This window comes from Petromyzon marinus, chromosome 83, assembly GCF_048934315.1.
Source record: "Petromyzon marinus isolate PM22_M1 ecotype Great Lakes invasive population chromosome 83, UKy_Petmar_22M1.pri1.0, whole genome shotgun sequence".
In the NCBI taxonomy this organism is placed as follows: Eukaryota; Metazoa; Chordata; class Hyperoartia; order Petromyzontiformes; family Petromyzontidae; genus Petromyzon; species Petromyzon marinus.
Window position 1 is genome coordinate 6,575,380 of NC_133748.1, and position 20,313 is coordinate 6,595,692.

At 45.4% G+C, this 20,313-nt stretch overlaps 2 protein-coding genes across 3 annotated transcripts in view; both read left to right on the forward strand.

Annotated features, from left to right (window-relative positions):
* Positions 1-3,183: 3,183 nt before the first annotated feature.
* Positions 3,184-7,593, forward strand: LOC142907804 (interferon-induced very large GTPase 1-like). The gene has a single exon (XM_076057614.1). It carries the CDS (start codon positions 6,354-6,356, stop codon positions 7,464-7,466), a length of 1,113 nt encoding a protein of 370 aa, XP_075913729.1. The 5' UTR covers positions 3,184-6,353; the 3' UTR covers positions 7,467-7,593.
* Positions 7,594-11,806: 4,213 nt separating this feature from the next.
* The window catches only part of LOC142907803 (uncharacterized), a 41,732-nt gene continuing 33,225 nt past the window's right edge, over positions 11,807-20,313 (forward strand). Inside the window, exon 1 of one of the 2 annotated variants that reach the window (XM_076057609.1) lies at positions 11,807-12,017. The gene's annotated coding sequence lies outside the window, so the exon portion shown is untranslated. Of the gene's footprint in view, positions 12,018-17,935; positions 19,876-20,313 lie in introns of those variants that run through there. The other variant, XM_076057610.1, reaches the window with a different exon arrangement.

Sequence of the window (20,313 nt, forward strand, 5' to 3'; positions counted from 1 at the left end):
CACCCAGCGCAGCGGGCAGCACCTGGAGCACCTCCCCTTCCCTCCACCCATCGACTTCTATCGCAGCCCTGAAGGTCCGCATAGAGGCTGCCTCCACCGGCCGTGAACTCCCCGACTGGCTCCAGCCGGCCTGCTCACCCAGCATGGGCCCACTGCGGCCAACGAGCACCCACAGTGGTTCAGCTGGTGGCCACGGTGGCTCAGCAAGTGCTTGGGCCAGTTCAGCGAGTGGTGGTGCAGGGAGCAGCCCCCATCCAGGTTGTGCAGCGCCAGCCCACGGTGCCGCCGGGAATGGCCACCACTCAGGTGCTGCAGGAGCGGTGGCTGTGCAGGCCAAGCAGCCTCGCTGAGCAGTGTTGCAGGGAGCAGCGACTGTGTGGGCCGGGCAGCGTCGGCTCAGGCCGAGCAGCGTCGGCCTGCAGCACTGCGAGAAGCAGCGACTGTGCATACGAACTGACGCACACAGTACATATTCTGCATCAAATATTGGCGGAAGCAGCCACTCCTTGCGATTGGTTGGATAATGTGTCATCCGTGGCGAAAGTGTGTAGGGCGATTTAGAGCTCAAAATCAGAATTCATTCGAACGTGTTGTGATGGGTACTATAAGATCCGACCATGTCCATCTAGTGCACGCCGAGCTGCATTGGCTTCCTGTTGCCGAAATGATAAATAAGGTCACACTCATTATACACAAAGTGCTTGCCATAAATTAACAATACCTTTCGGAGCTTGTCAAGGAACCTAATTAATCACTCGAACTCCAGTCATCCTCGAAGAGGCTTTTGGTGAGTGATCGAACAAAGATGGTCACTGCATTGTGTGCTTTCAGATGTGCTTCTGTGGTCATCTGAAACGCCCTTCGTTCAAATATTAGGAAGCCACTGGAGCTATGCACTTTCAAATATAGATTAAAACTGATTTCTTTAGAACTGCTTTTTGTGGTTAGTTGTCCATCAACACGTCTATTAGCACGGTAGGCTACATATGGTGCAAAATAAGTTATACATACATATGTAGTGGTAATACTTACTGAATGACTCCGACGACTAGGAATAAGAAGAGCCACTTTTATTGAGTTGACATCATAAGGAACCCTATTACGGAATTACACAATAAGGGACCCTTGGCTTCTTTGGTGTCTTCCAGCTTGTGTCTTCCTCCGAACGACCCTACTCCTCGTGCTTTCCCCTTATATATCCCTCAGCCCCCTTTCTCAAATGTTCCCTCATCCTATTTCTCTCGGCAAATCCCTGAACTTTCCCTCTAATGGAGCCAAACCGTCGCCTCTGGGTTCTGCTTTGTTTCCTGCCTATTCTCATTAAAAACTTTCCCTACAATCACTTCAAAAGCCTGCCTCCTGACCAATCCCTGTTGAGACCTTGTTGATATCTTCTTTGTTTATTTCGGTAAAGTCACGTAGAATGAGAATAAAATAATAAATTGATAAAACTAAATAACACAATAATATTCTCACGACGTTTCGGCCACAACACAAGCGGCCTTCATCAGGTGAAGGGAACGAGACTGTCTGGAGGACAGCGCTGGAGTGAGAAAGCCACGCTGAGATCACGACCTTTAAGCTGTGTGAGAAGAAACAAAGCGCCTTGACAAAGGAATTAGCATATAATTTAGCATTGAAATGGCTGAGTGATTAGCTTGTGACTGGTCACAGAAAAGGCTATGTTAAAGTTAAAGCATACACATCCGCAAAGGCACCCCTTGACAAAGGAATTAGCATAGAATTTAGCATTGAAATAGCTAAGTTAAAGTATACACATCCGCAGAGGCACTCCTTGACAAAGGAATTAGCATAGAATTTAGCATTGAAATAGCTGAGTGATTAGCTTGTAACTGGTCACAGAAATAGCTATGTTAAAGTCAGAGCATATACATTCACCGAGGCACCTAGTACAAATCAAACAGGAGAATTTAGCATTGAAATAACTAGGCGAATTTAGCATTGAAATAACTGAGTGAATTTGCTTGTGACTGGTCACAGAAAAGGCTATGTTGAAGTTAAGGCCTACACATCTGAGCTATTCACAGTAACTGGGTATACAATACAATATATAATGAATACTATATAGTGAACCAATAAAAAAAATACTAGAATATATAAATTACCTCAATGTTATCAATAAACTCTATATTCTCCAATCAGCTAAGCTACCAACAATAAGTCGTTATATATCACAACGCTATATGGCGAAAAATGGGTGGATTCTTACCCTCAACTTTAGCAACACAGAACGGGACCCGTATCTATCCGTGTTGCTAAAGTTGAGGGTAAGAATCCACCCATTTTTCGCCATATAGCATTGTGATATATAACGACTTATTGTTGGTAGCTTAGCTGATTGGAGAATATAGAGTTTATTGATAACATTGAGGTAATTTATATTTTAGTATATTTTTTATTGGTTCACTATATAGTATTCATTATTTATTGTATTGTATACCCAGTTACTGTGAATAGCTCAGATGTGTAGGCCTTAAGTTCAACATAGCCTTTTCTGTGACCAGTCACAAGCTAATTCACTCAGTTATTTCAATGGTAAATTCGCCTAGTTATTTCAATGCTAAATTATCCTGTTTGATTTGTACTAGGTGCCTCGGTGAATGCATATACTCTGACTTTAACATAGCTATTTCTGTGACCAGTTACAAGCTAATCACTCAGCTATTTCAATGCTAAATTTTATGCTAATTCCTTTGTCAAGGAGTGCCTCTGCGGATGTATATACTTTAACTTAGCTATTTCAATGCTAAATTCTATCCTTATTCCTTTGTCAAGGGGTGCCTTTGCGGATGTGTATGCTTTAACTTTAACATAGCCTTTTCTGTGACCAGTCACAAGCTAATCACTCAGCCATTTCAATGCTAAATTATATGCTAATTCCTTTGTCAAGGCACTTTGTTTCTTCTCACACAGCTTAAAGGTCGTGATCTCAGCGTGGCTTTCTTACTCCAGCGCTGTCCTCCAGACAGTCTCGTCCCCTTCACCTGATGAAGGCCGCTTGTGTTGTGGCCGAAACGTCGTGAGAATATTATTGTGTTATTTTATTTTATCAATGTATTATTTTATTCTCATTCTACGTGACTTTACCGAAAGAACCAGGGAAGATGAATCCTTGCAGTCACGAAAGCTTTAAATCAAAATTTAACCTTGTTGATACTTTGGTTCATTTTTTTTAATAGCCGTTAGGCTGCACCTTGGCTTGGGGTAATTTTCAGTCATTACACTTACACGATCTGGAGGATCCCAGGTTACTGTTAAAATGACGTCACGAACGAAAAGAGAAGGCGGAGTGTGAGAGAAACGCCCAGCAGGGGAGTGGTGACGTCACTGAAAGAGGCAGGGCGATTGGGGCGCTTCCTGTTGGGATTTTGAGTTGAGTGGTCACACGCAGCGTGAGCTGATGTTGAAAATAAAGAGGAGTGTTTCATCTCAACTTTCATCCGGTGGACTCATTACACATACATACTTAATGGACAAAGACAGTTGTACGTCGTACAGTGTACACGCTTTCCATCGCTGTACCACAGGAATGTACATATGGGAGGCTGATCGATGGCTCATTGTGCTCACAATTCTAGATTTAAAGCTTCCACTCCAGCGCTGTCCTCCAGACAGTCTCGTCCCTTCACCTGATGAAGGCCGCTTGTGTTGTGGCCGAAACGTCGTGATTTTTTGTTATTTTATTTTCACCTACGTGACTTTACCCAATAGAACCAAAGAGTATGTGCTCACAATGTTATTTATCTGGTTCCTGGGCAACGAGAGGTACAGCGACTGTGTACCCTTGCCATGATGTGCATGCACTTATCATTTATGTTTTTACAACGCACTTCTCTGACGAGTTTCTTATATTTTTTACCATTTTAAAGTTTTTGTTGTAAAACATTGTAATTGTAATAACGTGCCTTTCCCTAGGCGATGTCTGGAGAGGACGAAGAGGAATGCAGAAGCCAGGCTGACGATGAACTTGCACAAAAGCTCAGAGATGTGGGTCTTGACACAGTTTACTGGAAACAGAAACTGCGTGAGGTTCTGCTGATTTCTAATGCACAGGCCCTGCTTCACCTCGACCAGCAGGACAGCAGAGAACTGGACTCACATTTCCGTAAAGAGTGGGAAAAGCGGGCATTGTATAAAATGCTTGGAATTGTTGCTGCTAATGGTGTTGTCAGTGCTAAAAAGGCAGTGAGCTTGGCTCCACATATACAAATTGATAATCTGTTGCCTTCTGTCGTGTCTGAGAGAATTCACGAGCCTGCCCAAGAAATATGTCCATCTGTTTCAACACATTGTTTGTCAGATACAGAGATTTTACAAAACGCATCAGGGGGTCTTGCTCTAGAGGGGGTTTATATGAGTGGAAAGTTAGAGGATGCATTAGAAAAGAGAGGAAAACTCTTGACGAGCCCACAAACATTCCGGCTCGTGGGTCTGGTCGGCAGGTCAGAGACAAAACAACACGAGTTTATTTCTTTCAATGATGAATCCATGTTCAGGAAGACCATGGAAGTCATGGGCTTCAGCAACACTGTCTCCGAGAAAGGATGCGTCTCGTCCTTGAGTAGAAAACCAGCCTTAATGCAAGTCAAATCAATGAATCTTAAGGAAATGCAAAATACTCAGACTGATCATTCCTATCTTTCCAGGACAGAGTTTACGTACCTGCCCCTAGCCTCAGGTAATCTTCATATGGCACAACTCAGGCTGTCTGAAGCAGCCCTGAAGGAGCTACAAATGATTGAGAATACGTTGGAAAATACAAAGGAAGATTTTAAAAGCAACGTGTTTTCCAGCATGAGCTGCAAATTCTTCCACAATTTTGGCTCTCACGCAAACGAGGGTCCTCTCCAATTTGGAGGAATTTTTTGGAGGAAGGCATCAGCTAAAGGTTTCAGTTTACATCAGCAAGATGAAATAAAACTGCTCTTGTCTGAGTTATTCGAACCAAACATTGGTGCCGACTGCGGCAGTAGTACAACGACTGATACAGGTACTGCAATGACAACTGAGCCAGCTCCAAGTGATTCTGGACATTACAGCCCGGTGCTCACCGATGTGATACAGATGACGGTAACCACAACAGGGGGTAATCCTGATGTACATAATCTCCCTCAGTGGGAATCTGCTATTGTTGTCAACAATAGGACATGGTCTCTCATCGACCGAGGAATCAGGTTTATACCAGTATGTTACATCATCCGGTCCAATCATAAATGCGATTTTAAAGATGTCCTGAAGTTGGCCAGTGATCTTCAAAAAGCTTACACCATTTTAACAAAAAAAGAAGTACATAATTATCCAGAGGATGAATTGGCTGACATAAATGTCAAAGCGCAATCGATAATGGAAGATGCGAAGCAGTGGAAAGAATCTGACAATGACACTCATCTGGAAATGCTGGCGGATCTAAAACAGAAGTTGTATGAATGCACAAAAACTAACAGTAGCTGGATTGACACGTGTCTCTCACACCCAGCCCTTCAGGAATTCTTGACGCGGATTGTATCGGCATACAAGCACTCTTCTTGTGACGAAACCGATTGGATAAAAATAAAAATGCGGTACCTATTGGAACCCAACATCTATGCAGTGGAGAACTTCCCCAAGCGCTCCTCGATAACGCAGTGGGTGTATGGGTCTGATACAGTCAGGGTTCTTGATGCTGAGCTAAATGCCCTTGGCAAGACATTTACAGAAACAAAGAAACAATTAAAAGAAGCGATGGATGCACCGACTTCTTTTGAAACTGCACTGAATGAAGGAAAGGTGAAGGGAACCAATGAAATCACATTTTCCCTCAATTCCCTTTGCCGGTGCTTCCGAGAAATGGAGCGGATGGAGGAGGAGCTCCTGTTCATTTCTTGTGCTGCTGCTTCAGGGTTCCGTACAAAGGAGAGATCGTTCGATCGCCTCCTCGACTATGAAGACGTTAACTGCCTTCAGCACCAAGTGGACGCGGCACACAGCGAGTACTCAGCTCTCAAATCTCAAAGTGCTCTCAAGGCTCAGGCGTATGTCCTCTTGAACGGTTTGACTACAGGAGTACAGTCTAATTCACGGACCCCCCTGGAAAAAGAGGAACATCTGACGTTCATGAAATCCTATTTGGATGCAAACATCTGCACCGAAGTATCAAACGTGGTGCTGGTCTATGATGGAGGCCCCATTGATTGGAACCGACTCGAGGAAACTTTGAAATCTCTTGTTGCTGGGACACTGACTATCACATTGGCTCCTTCGCAGACATCGAAGGTTGAGAGTGAAACAGAGGGGATGAAAACGTTTATGAATCTGTGTAACATACTGGGCTTCAAGAATACTACCCGAAACAAATGCACACAAAGCATATGTGTGTTGTTAAGTCAGAAATACTTAAAGAAGCCCCAATCACAGAGGAAGAACTTGTTCTTCATTATTTGCAGAAACTGATGATGTTTGACTCCGAAGCACGGTATGTTAGTGTTCTGGGTGAAAATGAAAACAATGAAACCATGCAGAATGAAAACTCTAATTATGAAAAGTTTTTTAACCATGATGGTATTGTGAGTAGTCAAGATTGGTCTACGACAGAAACTCGAAGCCATGTTCACCCAATGGATTTGCAAATGGCAATTTTTCATTGTGGAGACAATTTTGTGAGGCAGTACATTTACACCAAACTCTCGTTTTGCCAGTTTGCACTGCCGCTTTTAGTTCCAAATCCTTGTAGCTCAGAAATAGAATTCCCTCTATGGGCATTCCGACAGATTAAAAAGAGCTGGAAATCCCGTGCTGCATCTACTGAGACAGAGCAAACCAACCTCTGTGCGATTGTTAACGCTGACACTCCTCTAGTGTCATTCATTAGGTTTGGTGAATCACCCGCATCGAAATCTCAGATGCTGAACTCTCTGCTTGGAAAGCAAAAGAATGAAGTTTTCTTTCATAGACACTGCAGAGGCAGCAGCAAGAATGGTCTCCTAATGGAAGGAGTCACAGAGATCGCCTGGTACTGTCCAGGTGGGAGGGATAATGACGTCTTTAATGACTGCATAGCGTTCACAAATCTCCATGGAGATGCGAGAGAGCACAAAAAGCAGGTGCAGTTTCTCCTCGAGATATCCACTGTCAACGTGATATTAATGTCAGATTGTGATAACAATGATGAAGCTAAAAGCATTTTGGTAGATTGTCTAAATTCTCCAAAGCCTTTACTTTGCCTTTGGGCTGACAAAGAACGAATCTTGGGTGGACATTATAAAACAAAGGTAAAAATTGGTGTCAAGAATAGAAATGAGGCTGAACTAATGGATGAATTGAAGTCAACCCTCAAATATATGTTGGCCAAATCAAAACAAACGGTTGTAATTAATGATTGCTCGACATCGCTAGACAGTGCGGCTTCAGTGTTGATGAAGATGATGAACAATGTAAACAAGGCAAGTCTATGGCAGGCGTCTTATTGAGTCTTCTGAAGGACAAGCCATTGTCTTCCATGAAGGAGACTTTTCTGCCTCTTCAAGGTAAATTATGGCACGAGTGGTGCAAGAAAGACAAAGAATTCGCTCGCTTGAGAGTAGAGGGGGACCAAAGCGTGGAAGAGTACAGGGACAACATTGCAATTGAAAAACAATCAATACGGGAAGCCCAGCTTCACAAAGCATCTCCTCTCAATAAATTAATGAGATCGTTCATTGATAATATGGGGCATCATGCAGACTCAGTAAAACAATACTCACTGCATTGGCTACAAATCTATTTAGATAACCTGTCTGCAGGTAGCATATCACAACTTCATCAGGAGTATCACCAGGCTCCGAAAGGAATACTTGAGTCCAGGAGAACAGTTATTGGCAGTAGGTTACTGTCTATACAACAAGCAGAGCTGGAACGAATATCAGAAAAACATGAGGCATCCTCTTTTGGAATCCATCACCTTTTCAGGGAAGTTGGGCAGATCTTTGAAGCGTCACAGACACCGCGCACAGCTGACAAGCCCTCGGCTGCTTTGCCAGGCATCGCAGCAGATTTGATGCTCTCTGGGATCCCTCTTGAACTAATGGACGGTGATGCCTCACATGTCCACATCACTTGGAATTGCTCAGTTTTGGACGAAGTTATTGAAAAAATTGGGAACAAAAAACTCTTTGTCCTCTCCATACTGGGCATACAGAGCAGTGGCAAGTCCACGCTGCTGAATGCAATGTTCGGTCTCCAGTTCCCTGTGGGTGCTGGGAGATGCACCCGAGGGGTCCACATGCAGTTGTTGAAGGTGGACGAAGAGTTCAGCAAAGAGCTGGGATATGACTTTGTGTTGATAGTCGACACAGAATGGCTCTGTGCCCCAGAGCTATCAAATGCGACACCCACTCTTGACAATGAACTGGCTACATTTGTGATCGGCCTTGCAAACATGACCGTGATCAATACTTTTGGAGTGAATCCCTCTGAGATGCACAACATAATACAGATCGCTGTGCAGGCATTTCTGAAAATGAAGCAGTTGAAGTTGTCACCAAGCTGTGTGTTTGTCCATCAAAACGTCGGGGATGTGACTGTAAAATAAAATGTCATGGATGGAAGGAGACTCTTCCAGGATACGTTAGACGAGATGACTCGCACGGCTGCAGAACAGGAGCAGTACAAAACTATATCATTTAACGAGGTGATTGGGTTCGACGTGAACTCTCAGATCCATTTCTTTTCTCACTTTTGAGAAGACGATCCTCCAATGGCTCCGTCAAATCCAAGCTACTTTCAACATGTAAAAAAAAACTTAAAGACAGCATCATAAAGACAAAAAATCAGGTTTTAAAAATATCAGAATTGAAAAATCGTATCCAAGATTTGTGGAATGCATTGCTTCCAGAAGACTTTGTGTTTAGCTTCAATAACTCCCACGAGATTGCAGTTTACAGCAAACTTGAAGACATGTATAGGAAATGGACTTGGAGCCTTAGGAGTCATCTTATTCAAGAGGAGAATAGGATATAATATTACTAATAACAGGACAGACGTAAATTTCGATTTAAAGCTTTCGTGACTGCAAGGATTCATCTTCTTTGGTTCTTTCAGTAAAGTCACGTAGAATGAGAATATAATAATAAAATAAAATGAGACGATAAAATAAACACGACGTTTCGGCCACAACACAAGTAGCCTTCATCAGGTGAAAGAACAGAACTGTAGGGACGACAGTGCTCCAATGAACGTTGGTAAGATGCGTAGCGTCTTTTTAAGCTCGGTGAGAGGCGTGAAACCTGTTGACAAAGGAGTTTAAGTATCAAAGCAGGAGAATTTAGCATTGAAATAGCTGAGGGATTATCTTGTGACAGAAATAGCTATGATAAAGTCAGAGTTTATCTATCAACAGAGGCATTTAGTATATGGACGCTAAAGGCCTCCAACCACCCAACTTTCATACAGTAAACCGATGTGAAAAGAACTAAGTCTATATTACATAATATAATAAATGTACTTAATATATTCTTCAATAAGCTGGGCTATTAATCACAAAGCAACTGGGTATACAATACACTATATAATGAGTGTCTTTTAAGCTCGGTGAGAGGCATGAAATGTCTTGACAAAGGAGTTTAAGTATCAAAGTAGGAGAATTTAGCATTGAAATAGCTGAGGGATTAGCTTGTGACAGAATGAGCTATGTTAAAGTAAAAGTTTACCTATCAACAGAGGCATTTAGTATATGGACGCTAAAGGCTTCCAACTACCAACTATCATAAAGTAAACCGATATGAAAAAAACTAAGTCTATATTACATCAATATAATAAATGTACTTAATATATTCTTCAATAAGCTGGGCTATTAATCACAAAGCAAATGGGTATACACTAAACTATATAATGAGTGTCTTTTAAGCTCGTTGAGAGGCATGAAACGTCTTGACAAAAAGTTTACGTATCAAAGCAGGATAATTTAGCATTGAAATAGGTCCGGTTCAATACAGTACACAATATTCGTGATCTGATCCCATCCGTGAAGGATGTCATTCCTGACTTACAGTACCCGGGGGTTTACAAATTGAATTGTACCTGCGGCGATTGCTATATCGGGGAGACTAAGGGACATGTCTCTAACCGAATTCGCGAGCACAAATCAGATTTGAAACACGGCAGAACGAATTATTCTGCCGTAGCTGATCACTGTGTAGTGGAGTAGATAATGCGCATAGGAATTGGCCATTTACACTACATACAGACAGACAAGGAGAACGGGTCACACGAGGTCGAACAGGTGGTCGAGTCGCGAGTGGCGTAAACAAACCCAAGTAATTAAGGGAGTCGTGGCACGAGGGCTGTGATTGGTCGAGAGGCTGTTAGCATTAAGTGGTGGCGTCTGAATGTCTGATGAAGGGGACAAATGCGGGCTGGCGGGAAACGGCCAGCGAGCCACGTGGCAATTAATTAAGGCTAATGCGAGAGGGGATAAAACGCGAGGTGGTTTGAACGGAGGGGAGTTGCTGTTGGAGAGTTGCTGCTGGGGAGTTGTTGCTGGAGAGTCGTTGCTGGGCACTTGTTGGCGAGAGGTGAAGAGATACGAAGAAGACAGCTGGAAATGTTATGGAAGAATAGATAGAGAGCCGGACCCCAAAGACAGTAAATAGCGATAGGGAGAGTCAGCGTTAGCGGAGATAGAGTCACTGTGTGTGAATAGATGGAAGTCACTGCGTGTGAAGAGATAGCGGCGATACTGTGTGTGAGGAGATAGAAGACGAACCACTGTGTGTGGAAGAGATAGAAGACGAACCACTGTGTGTGGAAGGGAAGACACTGTGTGTGAAGAGATCGGCGAAGAAACACTGTGTGTGGAAGGGGATGCACGGACGATGCTGAAGTAAATCGGAGTGTCCGAGTTGGCGGAGCACGGAGAGAATTACTGTGTGTACGGAATGATGGAATAAAAGTGACGGCGAAAAAAGGGACGGTTGTCGTCCGAGTGAATTCACGGCGCTACAACTGTTACAACGCTGTGGGTGATCACGATATAATTTTCTCCGATACCAAGGTTCTTTGAAAACCCACGGGTTTTTATCAGAGATTTGTTCACGAGGCAATTCAGATTTACAAACACAGACACAATTTCAACCGAGAAGATGGTTTCAAATTAAGCAACCATTGGAAAGATATTCTAAATCGAACCAAACAGTAAACTAATTTTCAATGGTACAGTATATATTTTTTTTCAAGTAGTGGTACCCCAAACTTTCGCAGCTCTTAAAATTCCCTTTTCACACCATCGAAGTGTATACCCAGTTGCTGTTAATAGCTCAGCTTATTGAAGAAGATATTGAGTACATTTATTATATTGATGTAATTTAGACTTAGTTTTTTACATCGGTTTACTGTATGATAGTTGGGTAGCACAGCCCCTTTGGCGTCCATGTACTAGGTACCTCTGTGGATGTGTAAACTTTAACTTTAACATAGCTATTTCTGTGACCAGTCACAAGCTAATCCCTCAGCTATTTCAATGCTAAATTCTCCTGTTTGATATGTAAACTCCTTTGTCAAAGTGCCTCACTTCTCTCACCCAGCTTAAAAAGACGCCACGAATCTTAGCAGTGTTCATTGAAGCTCTGTCGTCCCGACAGTTCTGTTCCTTCACCTGAAGAAGGCTACTTGTGTTGTGGCCGAAACGTCGTGATTTTTGTTGTTTTATTTTTTACCTACGTGACTTTACCGAATAAAACCAAAGAGTATGGATCCTTGCAGTCAAGAAAGCTTCAAATCTAGAACCAGTGTAATATTTACGCAACCCATCGGCACTCGCCCACACCCTCATGCAATGTGGGGAAAAATCCCACAGAACCGGTTTGGCCGTTGAAAGGGAGAGGTGTCAGTCGTTTCTCGACGCCTCTCTACACAGCAGCAGCAGCGTTTTGCAATGCGAGGCTCTCTTGAGTGTTGCAGTGCCGTACAACTCCAAAGTACGTGAGGCAACCAAGAACAGAATAAGTCTGAGAGGAGATGGAGCGATGAAATAATCCCGTGTGCAGGTACTGGGAGGATTCTCGCGTCGCAGATACGTGAGAGATGGTTATGGCTCGGGGAAGTCTTCATCCAGCAGTTGATCGCTCATGGCATGTGATGGTTAATGTTACGTCTCATGTTCTTAGCACGACACGTGTTGGAGTGACATGGGGCAGCACGTTTTAACACGTAGTCTTTCGCGACCAATATCATCCATAATAGAGGTTTTTTGGGGTTAGATGGCATAAATATATAAATGCGTCGTTAAAACTTGCCACCACCCGACACATCCAACTGGTAAGGTTTGTCACGGAAACAAAACGTGGCCAATTCGTCACTAGTACAGCACACCGGTGTGTTGGAGTACCCAGATTAGATAGTTGTAATTACTGGCGAAACGTTGTACTCGGATTGTAAATGTTGTGCTTGGCTCTCCAACACACCGGTGTGTGGTACTATTGACGAATTGCCTTGTTTACGTGACAACCCTTACAAATTGGCTTGTAATGGGTCAGCACGTTATGGGTCAGCACGTTATTTATTTGGGTATAAGCACATTTCAGGGGTTGAATAAAGGATGCGTGCATATGCATTTTAACTATATATTTTATACTGCTGTGGAGAAGGTGCAGTGGTACAGCAATGGAGAAGATGTAGTGGTACAGCAGTAGAGAATGTGTAGTGGTACAGCAGTGGAGAAGGTGTAGTGGCATAGCAGTGGAGAAGATGTAGTGGTACAGCAGTAGAGAAGGTGTAGTGGTACAACAGTGGAGAAGGTGTAGTGGTACAACAGTGGAGAAGGTGTAGTGGTACAGCAGTAGAGACGGTGTAATGGTACAGCAGTAGAGAAGGTGTGTTGGTACAGCAGTAGAGAAGGTGTACTGGTACAGCAGTAGAGAAGGTGTAGTGGGACAACAGTAGAGAAGGTGTACTGGTACAGCAGTAGAGAAGGTGTAGTGGTACAGGAGTAGAGAAGGTGTAGTGGTACAGCAGTAGAGAAGGTGTAGTGGTACAGCAGTAGAGAAGGTGTAGTGTTACAGCAGTAGAGAAGGTGTAGTGGTACAACAGTAGAGAAGGTGTAGTGTTACAGCAGTAGAGAAGGTGTAGTGTTACAGCAGTAGAGAAGGTGTAGTAGTACAACTGTAGAGAAGGTGTAGTGTTACAGCAGTAGAGGTGTAGTGGTACAACAGTAGAGAAGGTGTAGTGGTACAGCAGTAGATAAGGTGTAGTGGTACAGCAGTACAGAAGGTGTAGTGGTACAGCAGTAGAGAAGGTGTAGTGGTACAGCAGTAGAGAAGGTGTAGTGGTACAGCAGTAGAGAAGGTGTAGTGGTACAGCAGTAGAGAAGGTGTAGTGGTACAGCAGAAGAGAAGGTGTAGTGGTACAGCAGTAGAGAAGGTGTAGTGGTACAGCAGTAGAGAAGGTGTAGTGGTACAGCAGTAGAGAAGTTGTAGTGGTACAGCAGTAGAGAAGGTGTAGTGGTACAGCAGTAGAGAAGGTGTAGTGGTACAGCAGTAGATAAGGTGTAGTGGTACAGCAGTAGAGAAGGTGTAGTGGTACAGCAGTAGAGAAGGTGTAGTGGTACAGCAGTAGAGAAGGTGTAGTAGTACAGCAGTAGAGAACGTGTAGTGGTACAGCAGTATAGAAGGTGTAGTGGTACAACAGTATAGAAGGTGTAGTGGTACAGCAGTAGAGAAGGTGTAGTGGTACAGCAGTAGAGAAGGTGTAGTGGTACAGCAGTAGAGAAGGTGTAGTGGTACAGCAGTAGAGAAGGTGTAGTGGTACAGCAGTAGAGAATGTGTAGTGGTACAGTAGTAGAGAAGGTGTAGTGGTACAGCAGTAGAGAAGGTGTAGTGGTACAGCAGTAGAGAAGGTGTAGTGGTACAGCAGTAGAGAAGGTGTAGTGGTACAGCAGTAGAGAAGGTGTAGTGGTACAGCAGTAGAGAAAGTGTAGTGGTACAGCAGTAGAGAAGGTGTAGTGGTACAGCAGTAGAGAAGGTGTAGTGGTACAGCAGTAGAGAAGGTGTAGTGGTACAGCAGTAGAGAAGGTGTAGTGGTACAGCAGTAGAGAAGGTGTAGTGGTACAGCAGTAGAGAAGGTGTAGTGGTACAGCAGTAGAGAAGGTGTAGTGGTACAGCAGTAGAGAAGGTGTAGTGGTATGGCAGTAGAGAAGGTGTAGTGGTACAGCAGTAGAGAAGGTGTAGTGGTACAGCAGTAGAGAAGGTGTAGTGGTACAGCAGTAGAGAAGGTGTAGTGGTACAGAGCTGGCGGCCACGCTGCTGGGTATGCAGCAGCCTGCAAGTGACTCTGCTCACAATCCTCGCCTCTCTACACCTCGTACCATGTCAGGTTGAATTGAGAATGAACAAAACTGTTCCAGTCTATAGCTTGGATAATATTTGATGCACACTCTATTTTGGTGTATAACTCAAGTTTCCACGTGGGAAAGTTGTTTTTTTGCCGCCACAAGCGTTTTGCTGACAGTTCTCTGATATCTTGGCTAAGTAAATAATTCTATAGAACATTCCTTCGCAGAACAATAGCATGAGGACTACTGTCCAAGGTCCCTTGCCACCAGCAACTCTTATCAACAATTTTACTCAACCACGTAACCGATCACACCTCTGAGGACAACTTCTTTAAGTCTTTGACTCTGCAAGTGAATCAAAATATATAAAGAAAAAGTAAAATAACACTTTCAGCGATCCTGGAAGCCTGCCTAATCAAAAACTCAACTCTACTGCCAGTAACGAGGGCAAATCCCGGAGTCTCTGCAGGACTGGTTTGTATGATTTTGTGTGCTGTTTTTTAGGAATTTCTAGCTTATTTTATTAATTCTCTAAAACACATTAAGGCCCGAATCTCGTCCCACCTCTTGCACACGTGGTGCATCCGTTGTGACAGCCTGACGTCGTCCCTGGTTTTGGATCAGCAGATATCCTGGCACCTGATGTCATAACCCCTATCATACTCCCTCAGATAGTCATCCCAAGACTTGTGCAAACACAGACCCACTTAATTGCCCCCTGTGATGTCTGTCTTCTCATACGAGTTAGCCCCGAGATGTGGTGTTTGTGTGCGTGTGTTTAGCCAGTGTGTTTCATTGTGAAACGGCCTTTGTCTCTATCTGGGTGTTAATGTGTTTGTTTGTCCCCTCTCCTATTGAGCCTGGTTTTCTGAGCTAAATTCCCATTCACAATCAACAAGGTGGCAGTTATCTGAACATGGTCTAGGGCCGCCTCCCCACCCCCGCACTAGGTCGACTTGGAATGAATATAAATACCTGGTGAAGTATGTAAATATCGTCACTGCTAAAACAAATGCAGTCAGGCATGGCTCTGGTTTTATCCTTTTAATAAATATAAAAATTTTGGTTGTAGAATATTGGTATGTTTTGCATTATTTATATTATTGTGAATGATCCTTCGGGTAAATACTCCAATCCGAACTTCCATAATCCATTATAAAATATATATGCTTAACCCAGACATCATGGCAATTATATATGGATAATTGGATGTTGATAAAAACATGCATCCGATCATTAGATTGGCATGTAGTACCACAAATACAAAGGACATGTGTGCATGAGAGTGCAATCCAAAGACATGAGAGTGCAATGCAAAGGACATGTGAGCATGATATATCTAAGACAGAGGCATTGAGAGAGACACAGAGTCGGAAATAAACAGCTGACATAGGTAGGTAGGATGGAAGCATTACAGTCAGTTAAGACTACCTGGTTAATAACGTCCTTCCAATGATTGCTCAGTTTGTACCCATCCTCTCAGTTGAAGTTGTGTCTGTGTTTATGTATCTGGATGGCTTCATGAACACATCTCTGAAGGTAGCCGGTAGGTTTGCAGAGTACCTCCATCTTGGATAAATCAATTTTGCGTGAGCCCACAGCGTTAAAACAATGATCGGCAACGACATTGGTATTGATCCTACCGTGTTTCAGATCTGCCTTGTGTTCACGAATGCGGTCCGAGACATGTCGCTGTATTTCCCCAATTTAACTGCTGCCACAACCAGAACTCAGTTTGTAGACACCAGGGTATTGCATGTCAGGAATCACATCCTGTACAGATGGGATTAAATCACGGATTTTGTGTACTGTGTTGAAACGAACCTGGATCTTGTGTTTGTTTAAAATTTTGGAAATCTTTTTGGTATCCCCTGCAATGTACGGTAAAGTGATGGTTTTGGTTGGATCCTCATTACGATTTTTCATATGTTGTGGTTGACATTTTCAACGTTTCAACTTTTCAGGCACCAGGGTTTCTTAATTCAGACAGTCGTTAAAACGACAAGGGACATTCTTGTCTCTTTGCACTTTATTTACCCTCTTGTGGGCAGCGGTATCTGGTGTTTTGCCATTGGCCCTTCCTTCTGCATCCTGTTGGAGACGCTGATGCCAAACCCCGCCCATAAATTTCTCTCTCAGAAATATTCCTGGGTCACTTCTTGCCCAAGCGTGGGTTATATCCTCTTTGTCCTGCCATTAACGTGTCCCCCCTCTGCTACATGATTTGGGTTAATTCCTGGGAAGCAAAATATTCTACGCCTTTACAAGAACATTCTGGTGCTGTTTGGCTTCGTCATTAGATTTTTTCCGACTTTCAGTATGCAGGGAATGCGTACATATTTACAAGGAGCTATGACACTCAAAATAGACAATATCACTCCTAATATTAAATTTGTGGTCATTGGCAAGAAAACGTGTACACTCCTTTGCAGTTTGCACGTAGATATTTGGTAGCAGAATGTTCGCCTGAACATGGAATTCAGGGGATTGGTGTCTGTTTCAGAGTTACAGCTATGATGCGCATTGTGTTACTTAACTGTGCATCTTAAAATGTTGTGTACATGTGTAGTGAGTCCAACTGAGTCGCAGACGTTGTCTGAGGGAGCAACACTTTTATTAAGCTATCAACACAACATACTCTAGGGTGGTGACCACCCAACTAACCACGCTACGGCGAACCACCTCGATGGGTTCGCAATCCTGGTCCGGACCACAAGCTGGGTCCTGGACCACGTAGCTGGAGGCTTCTTCAAGCTGGACGTGGATCTCCTGTCTCTCCAACAGTAAGAACCCCGAGCCCCTCTCAGGGACCCCCTTATATTGGGCCGGGCTGGGGCTGTCTCTGCTTCTCACCCCACCCACCTTCTCGATCTCTCTCGCCCTTGCCCGAAGGCTCTCGAAAGTTCTACCCGGACCATGTGACCACCCATTGGCCCCCTCCATTAGTGGCCCCCCACCAGTATTATCTGGTCACGTGTTCCCAGGTCAGCCAGAGCATCATGCCCCCAACTTAACCCCAGCCGGGCTGACACTATCGCTCTCTCAGCGGGAGCCCGCACCGCACGCTGTGCATGGTGCCACTGCACTTAACCAGCGTTCACCCACGCCCCCACTATGGCTGGTACTACACCTCACGGCCAGGGTGTACACACAACAATATAACTCCAGCTGTGGCCTTGCAGGCCCGGCACCACACAGTGACATTCCCAGTCACTACACCCCCCCCCCCCCCCTCCGTAGCACTCAGCCGTCCCGGCTGCCAACTCCCCCTCAATGAAGCAACTGATGAACAAATGTACGCAACATAATGCAACGTGTGCTCCAATAATAACAGAACAACCAAATAAATACCCAAACCCACCTGTACAATTTAAAGACAGAGAGAAAAAATGCAACACCGAACAATAAACCAACAACTGTGATGTGCAGAGTCCCCGCAATCAACATCTCCTACCCGCAACATGTAACAACACTCGTGAGCTTAATGGCGAGCAGGATCAACCAAATACTCGCCATGACTCACGCGAGCACAACAACCTATGACGGCATGGGAGTGTGCAACATGCGGGGATCATGCAACCCGAGTCTTTGAGCAAGTCCACGAATCCGGGCCTCCAGGCGGGTTGGGTCTGTCAGCCCTGAATAGCCCCAGGGGAATGAATAATCGACCAGACGAAACCGGCTCCTCACGAAGAGCAGTAGGCCAGACCGTCGGGTCTTCCATGTCCAGAGCACGCGAGGCCGACATGAGCCGCCGCGTGAGAGGATCAATCGTGCAGTGCCTTAAGAAGCAGAGATTCGTAGGAAAGCGGACGTGCTGGAGGCCGCCGCCGAGGAACCTGACTGGACATGCCCCGGCAAAACCGCAGTTGTAGCAGACGAGCTGGCCACTCCTGGACTGGGATGATGAAGACCTCGCCTGTCGCCGGTCGTCCCTCCTCCGATCGTCCGCACCGCGATGGTTGCCACCGCGCCGGTGTAGTGAGCATGCAGGAGCAGGAGCAGGCTTGGCATCTGCACGGGCCTCCGGCTCTGTGGAGGATGTGGTGAACGCCACCAACACCCTGTCACGCCGCAGGGTTTGCTGCGCCTGGATGCACCTGGTGATCCTGAGTGAAGACACCTCATCATCCTCGGCGGGAAGCACAGTATGGAGGTCTTTCGCGACTCCCAGCATCTTCTCGAGGACCGAGGCGTCAAGACCGTCATGGTCCATCTCAGGGAACGCGGCCTTTGCTAGCGCCAAAAGCGCGCTACGGTAGGCGAGATCCGACTCGCCCTGCCCTTTTTGTCTTACAGTGAACTTCTGACGGGTGTTCAACGGGGGCTCAAAAACAGCCGCCATCTAGTCGAATGCCTGCGTGAGGGTGGATCTTTCAGACGGTGGGAGGGCGAGGAATGCTGCCCAGGCATCATCGTCATGGGCGGCCTGCAGCGCTCTCAACACCTCCGCCTCCGTCCATCCCGCCAAGTCGGCATTGGTGAGAAATCGCCTCTCAAACGCCGCCCAGCTGACGCTGGCGGCAACTAATTATTTAATGGAAGGCAGTAGATGGCGGAGAGACGGGATGTCCATCGGCGAGGATGGCTCCGCTTCGAGCTTGGCGGGCACTGCGCTCTGATAAAATGGCTGCCGTGAGCGCGGGCTGCGCCGTCGACGTTCCCACCTTTTGTGAAATGGTGGCCGAGTCGCTCCATCCCGACGACTCCGCCACTCCCTTCTTCGCTGCTGAAGATAGGGGATGCAGCTCGGCAAGGATCGAGGACGCTGTCTGGAGAAGCTCCGCAAAGCTACTAGCGGGAAGTACCCGGCGTTGCCCGGGTGTTAAAAATATTTCAAAACAACTCTTAAAAACGTAACAGCAGTGTGTACTGACTGTGGTGGTACCTGCTATGATGACAGCAGTGCATACTGTGGTGGTACCTGCTATGATTACAGCAGTGCATACTGTGGTGGTATCTGCTATGATTACAGCAGTGCATACTGTGGTGGTACCTGCTATGATTACAGCAGTGCATACTGTGGTGGTACCTGCTTTCACTGCAGCAGTGCTTACTGTGGTGGTACCTGCTTTGAGGTGGCACCTTGGCAGGCTGGGGCTGGGCTGCTACCCCTGACCCCCCCCCCCTCACTCCGAGCCACAATCTCCCCGGCCGCTCTGCAGTAATATCTATGGCCTATAGTGGTAGCATCTAGCGACTGTATAGTAGTAATAACGGCACGCATCGTGGTGGGGGGGACATTTATAGCATTTTTAACGCGAAAGAAAATGTCCCCCTCACTCCCACCGAAGGTGTGCAACTTGGCATGAGCCATCCCCCCCACCAAAGGCACGTGAGTTGGTATGGGCGGGCACGTATAATAAATAAATAAATAGATGGGAAGCGCACAAAAAACGCACTAAATCGCTACCACTATAGGCCGAAGATATTACTGCAGAGGGGCCAGGGAGATCGTGGCTGGGGGGGGGGGGGGTCGGGTAGCAGCCCAGCCCCAGCCTCCTCGGCCGGCTGGACAATCTAGGCGAGGCCGGAGACTCTGCACGGGACTAAACCTCATCACGCCACTCTGTCAGGTGAGTACTTTGTGCTATCGAGTCAGCATGTACTACTGTAGTGATATCAGGTACCACCACAGTCGGTATGCACTGCTGTTAGATTTTTAAGAGTAGTTTTGACATATTTTTTGGGCCCTGGTATATAAGCTAATCTTACCTATAGAAGGCATTTTTTCTCTGTCTGTCTGTCCCTCTGTCTCTCAGTCCGTCTGTGTACGTGTCCTTGCGAGGGATTTGGCTCTAGGACGGTGGGGTTTACGACGAAAAAATGTTGCCGGGCGGCACGTCCCAAGCCTCATGGTGGGAATAGGCTATTCCTTTTTCCCATCCCTAAACTTTAAAGAAGTTAAAATCGCGTTTTTGTGCGATTTTTATTTATTTACTTAGTTGTGCCGCCCGGCGCGATACAAAGCACACTTTTTCGCATGCGCGAAACGCTGACAAGAGTTGCCCCTG

Coding starts and splice junctions, on each gene's coding strand:
- LOC142907804 (XM_076057614.1), top strand. CDS start 6,354: ATGCACACAAAGCATATGTGTGTTGTTAAGTCAGAAATACTTAAAGAA.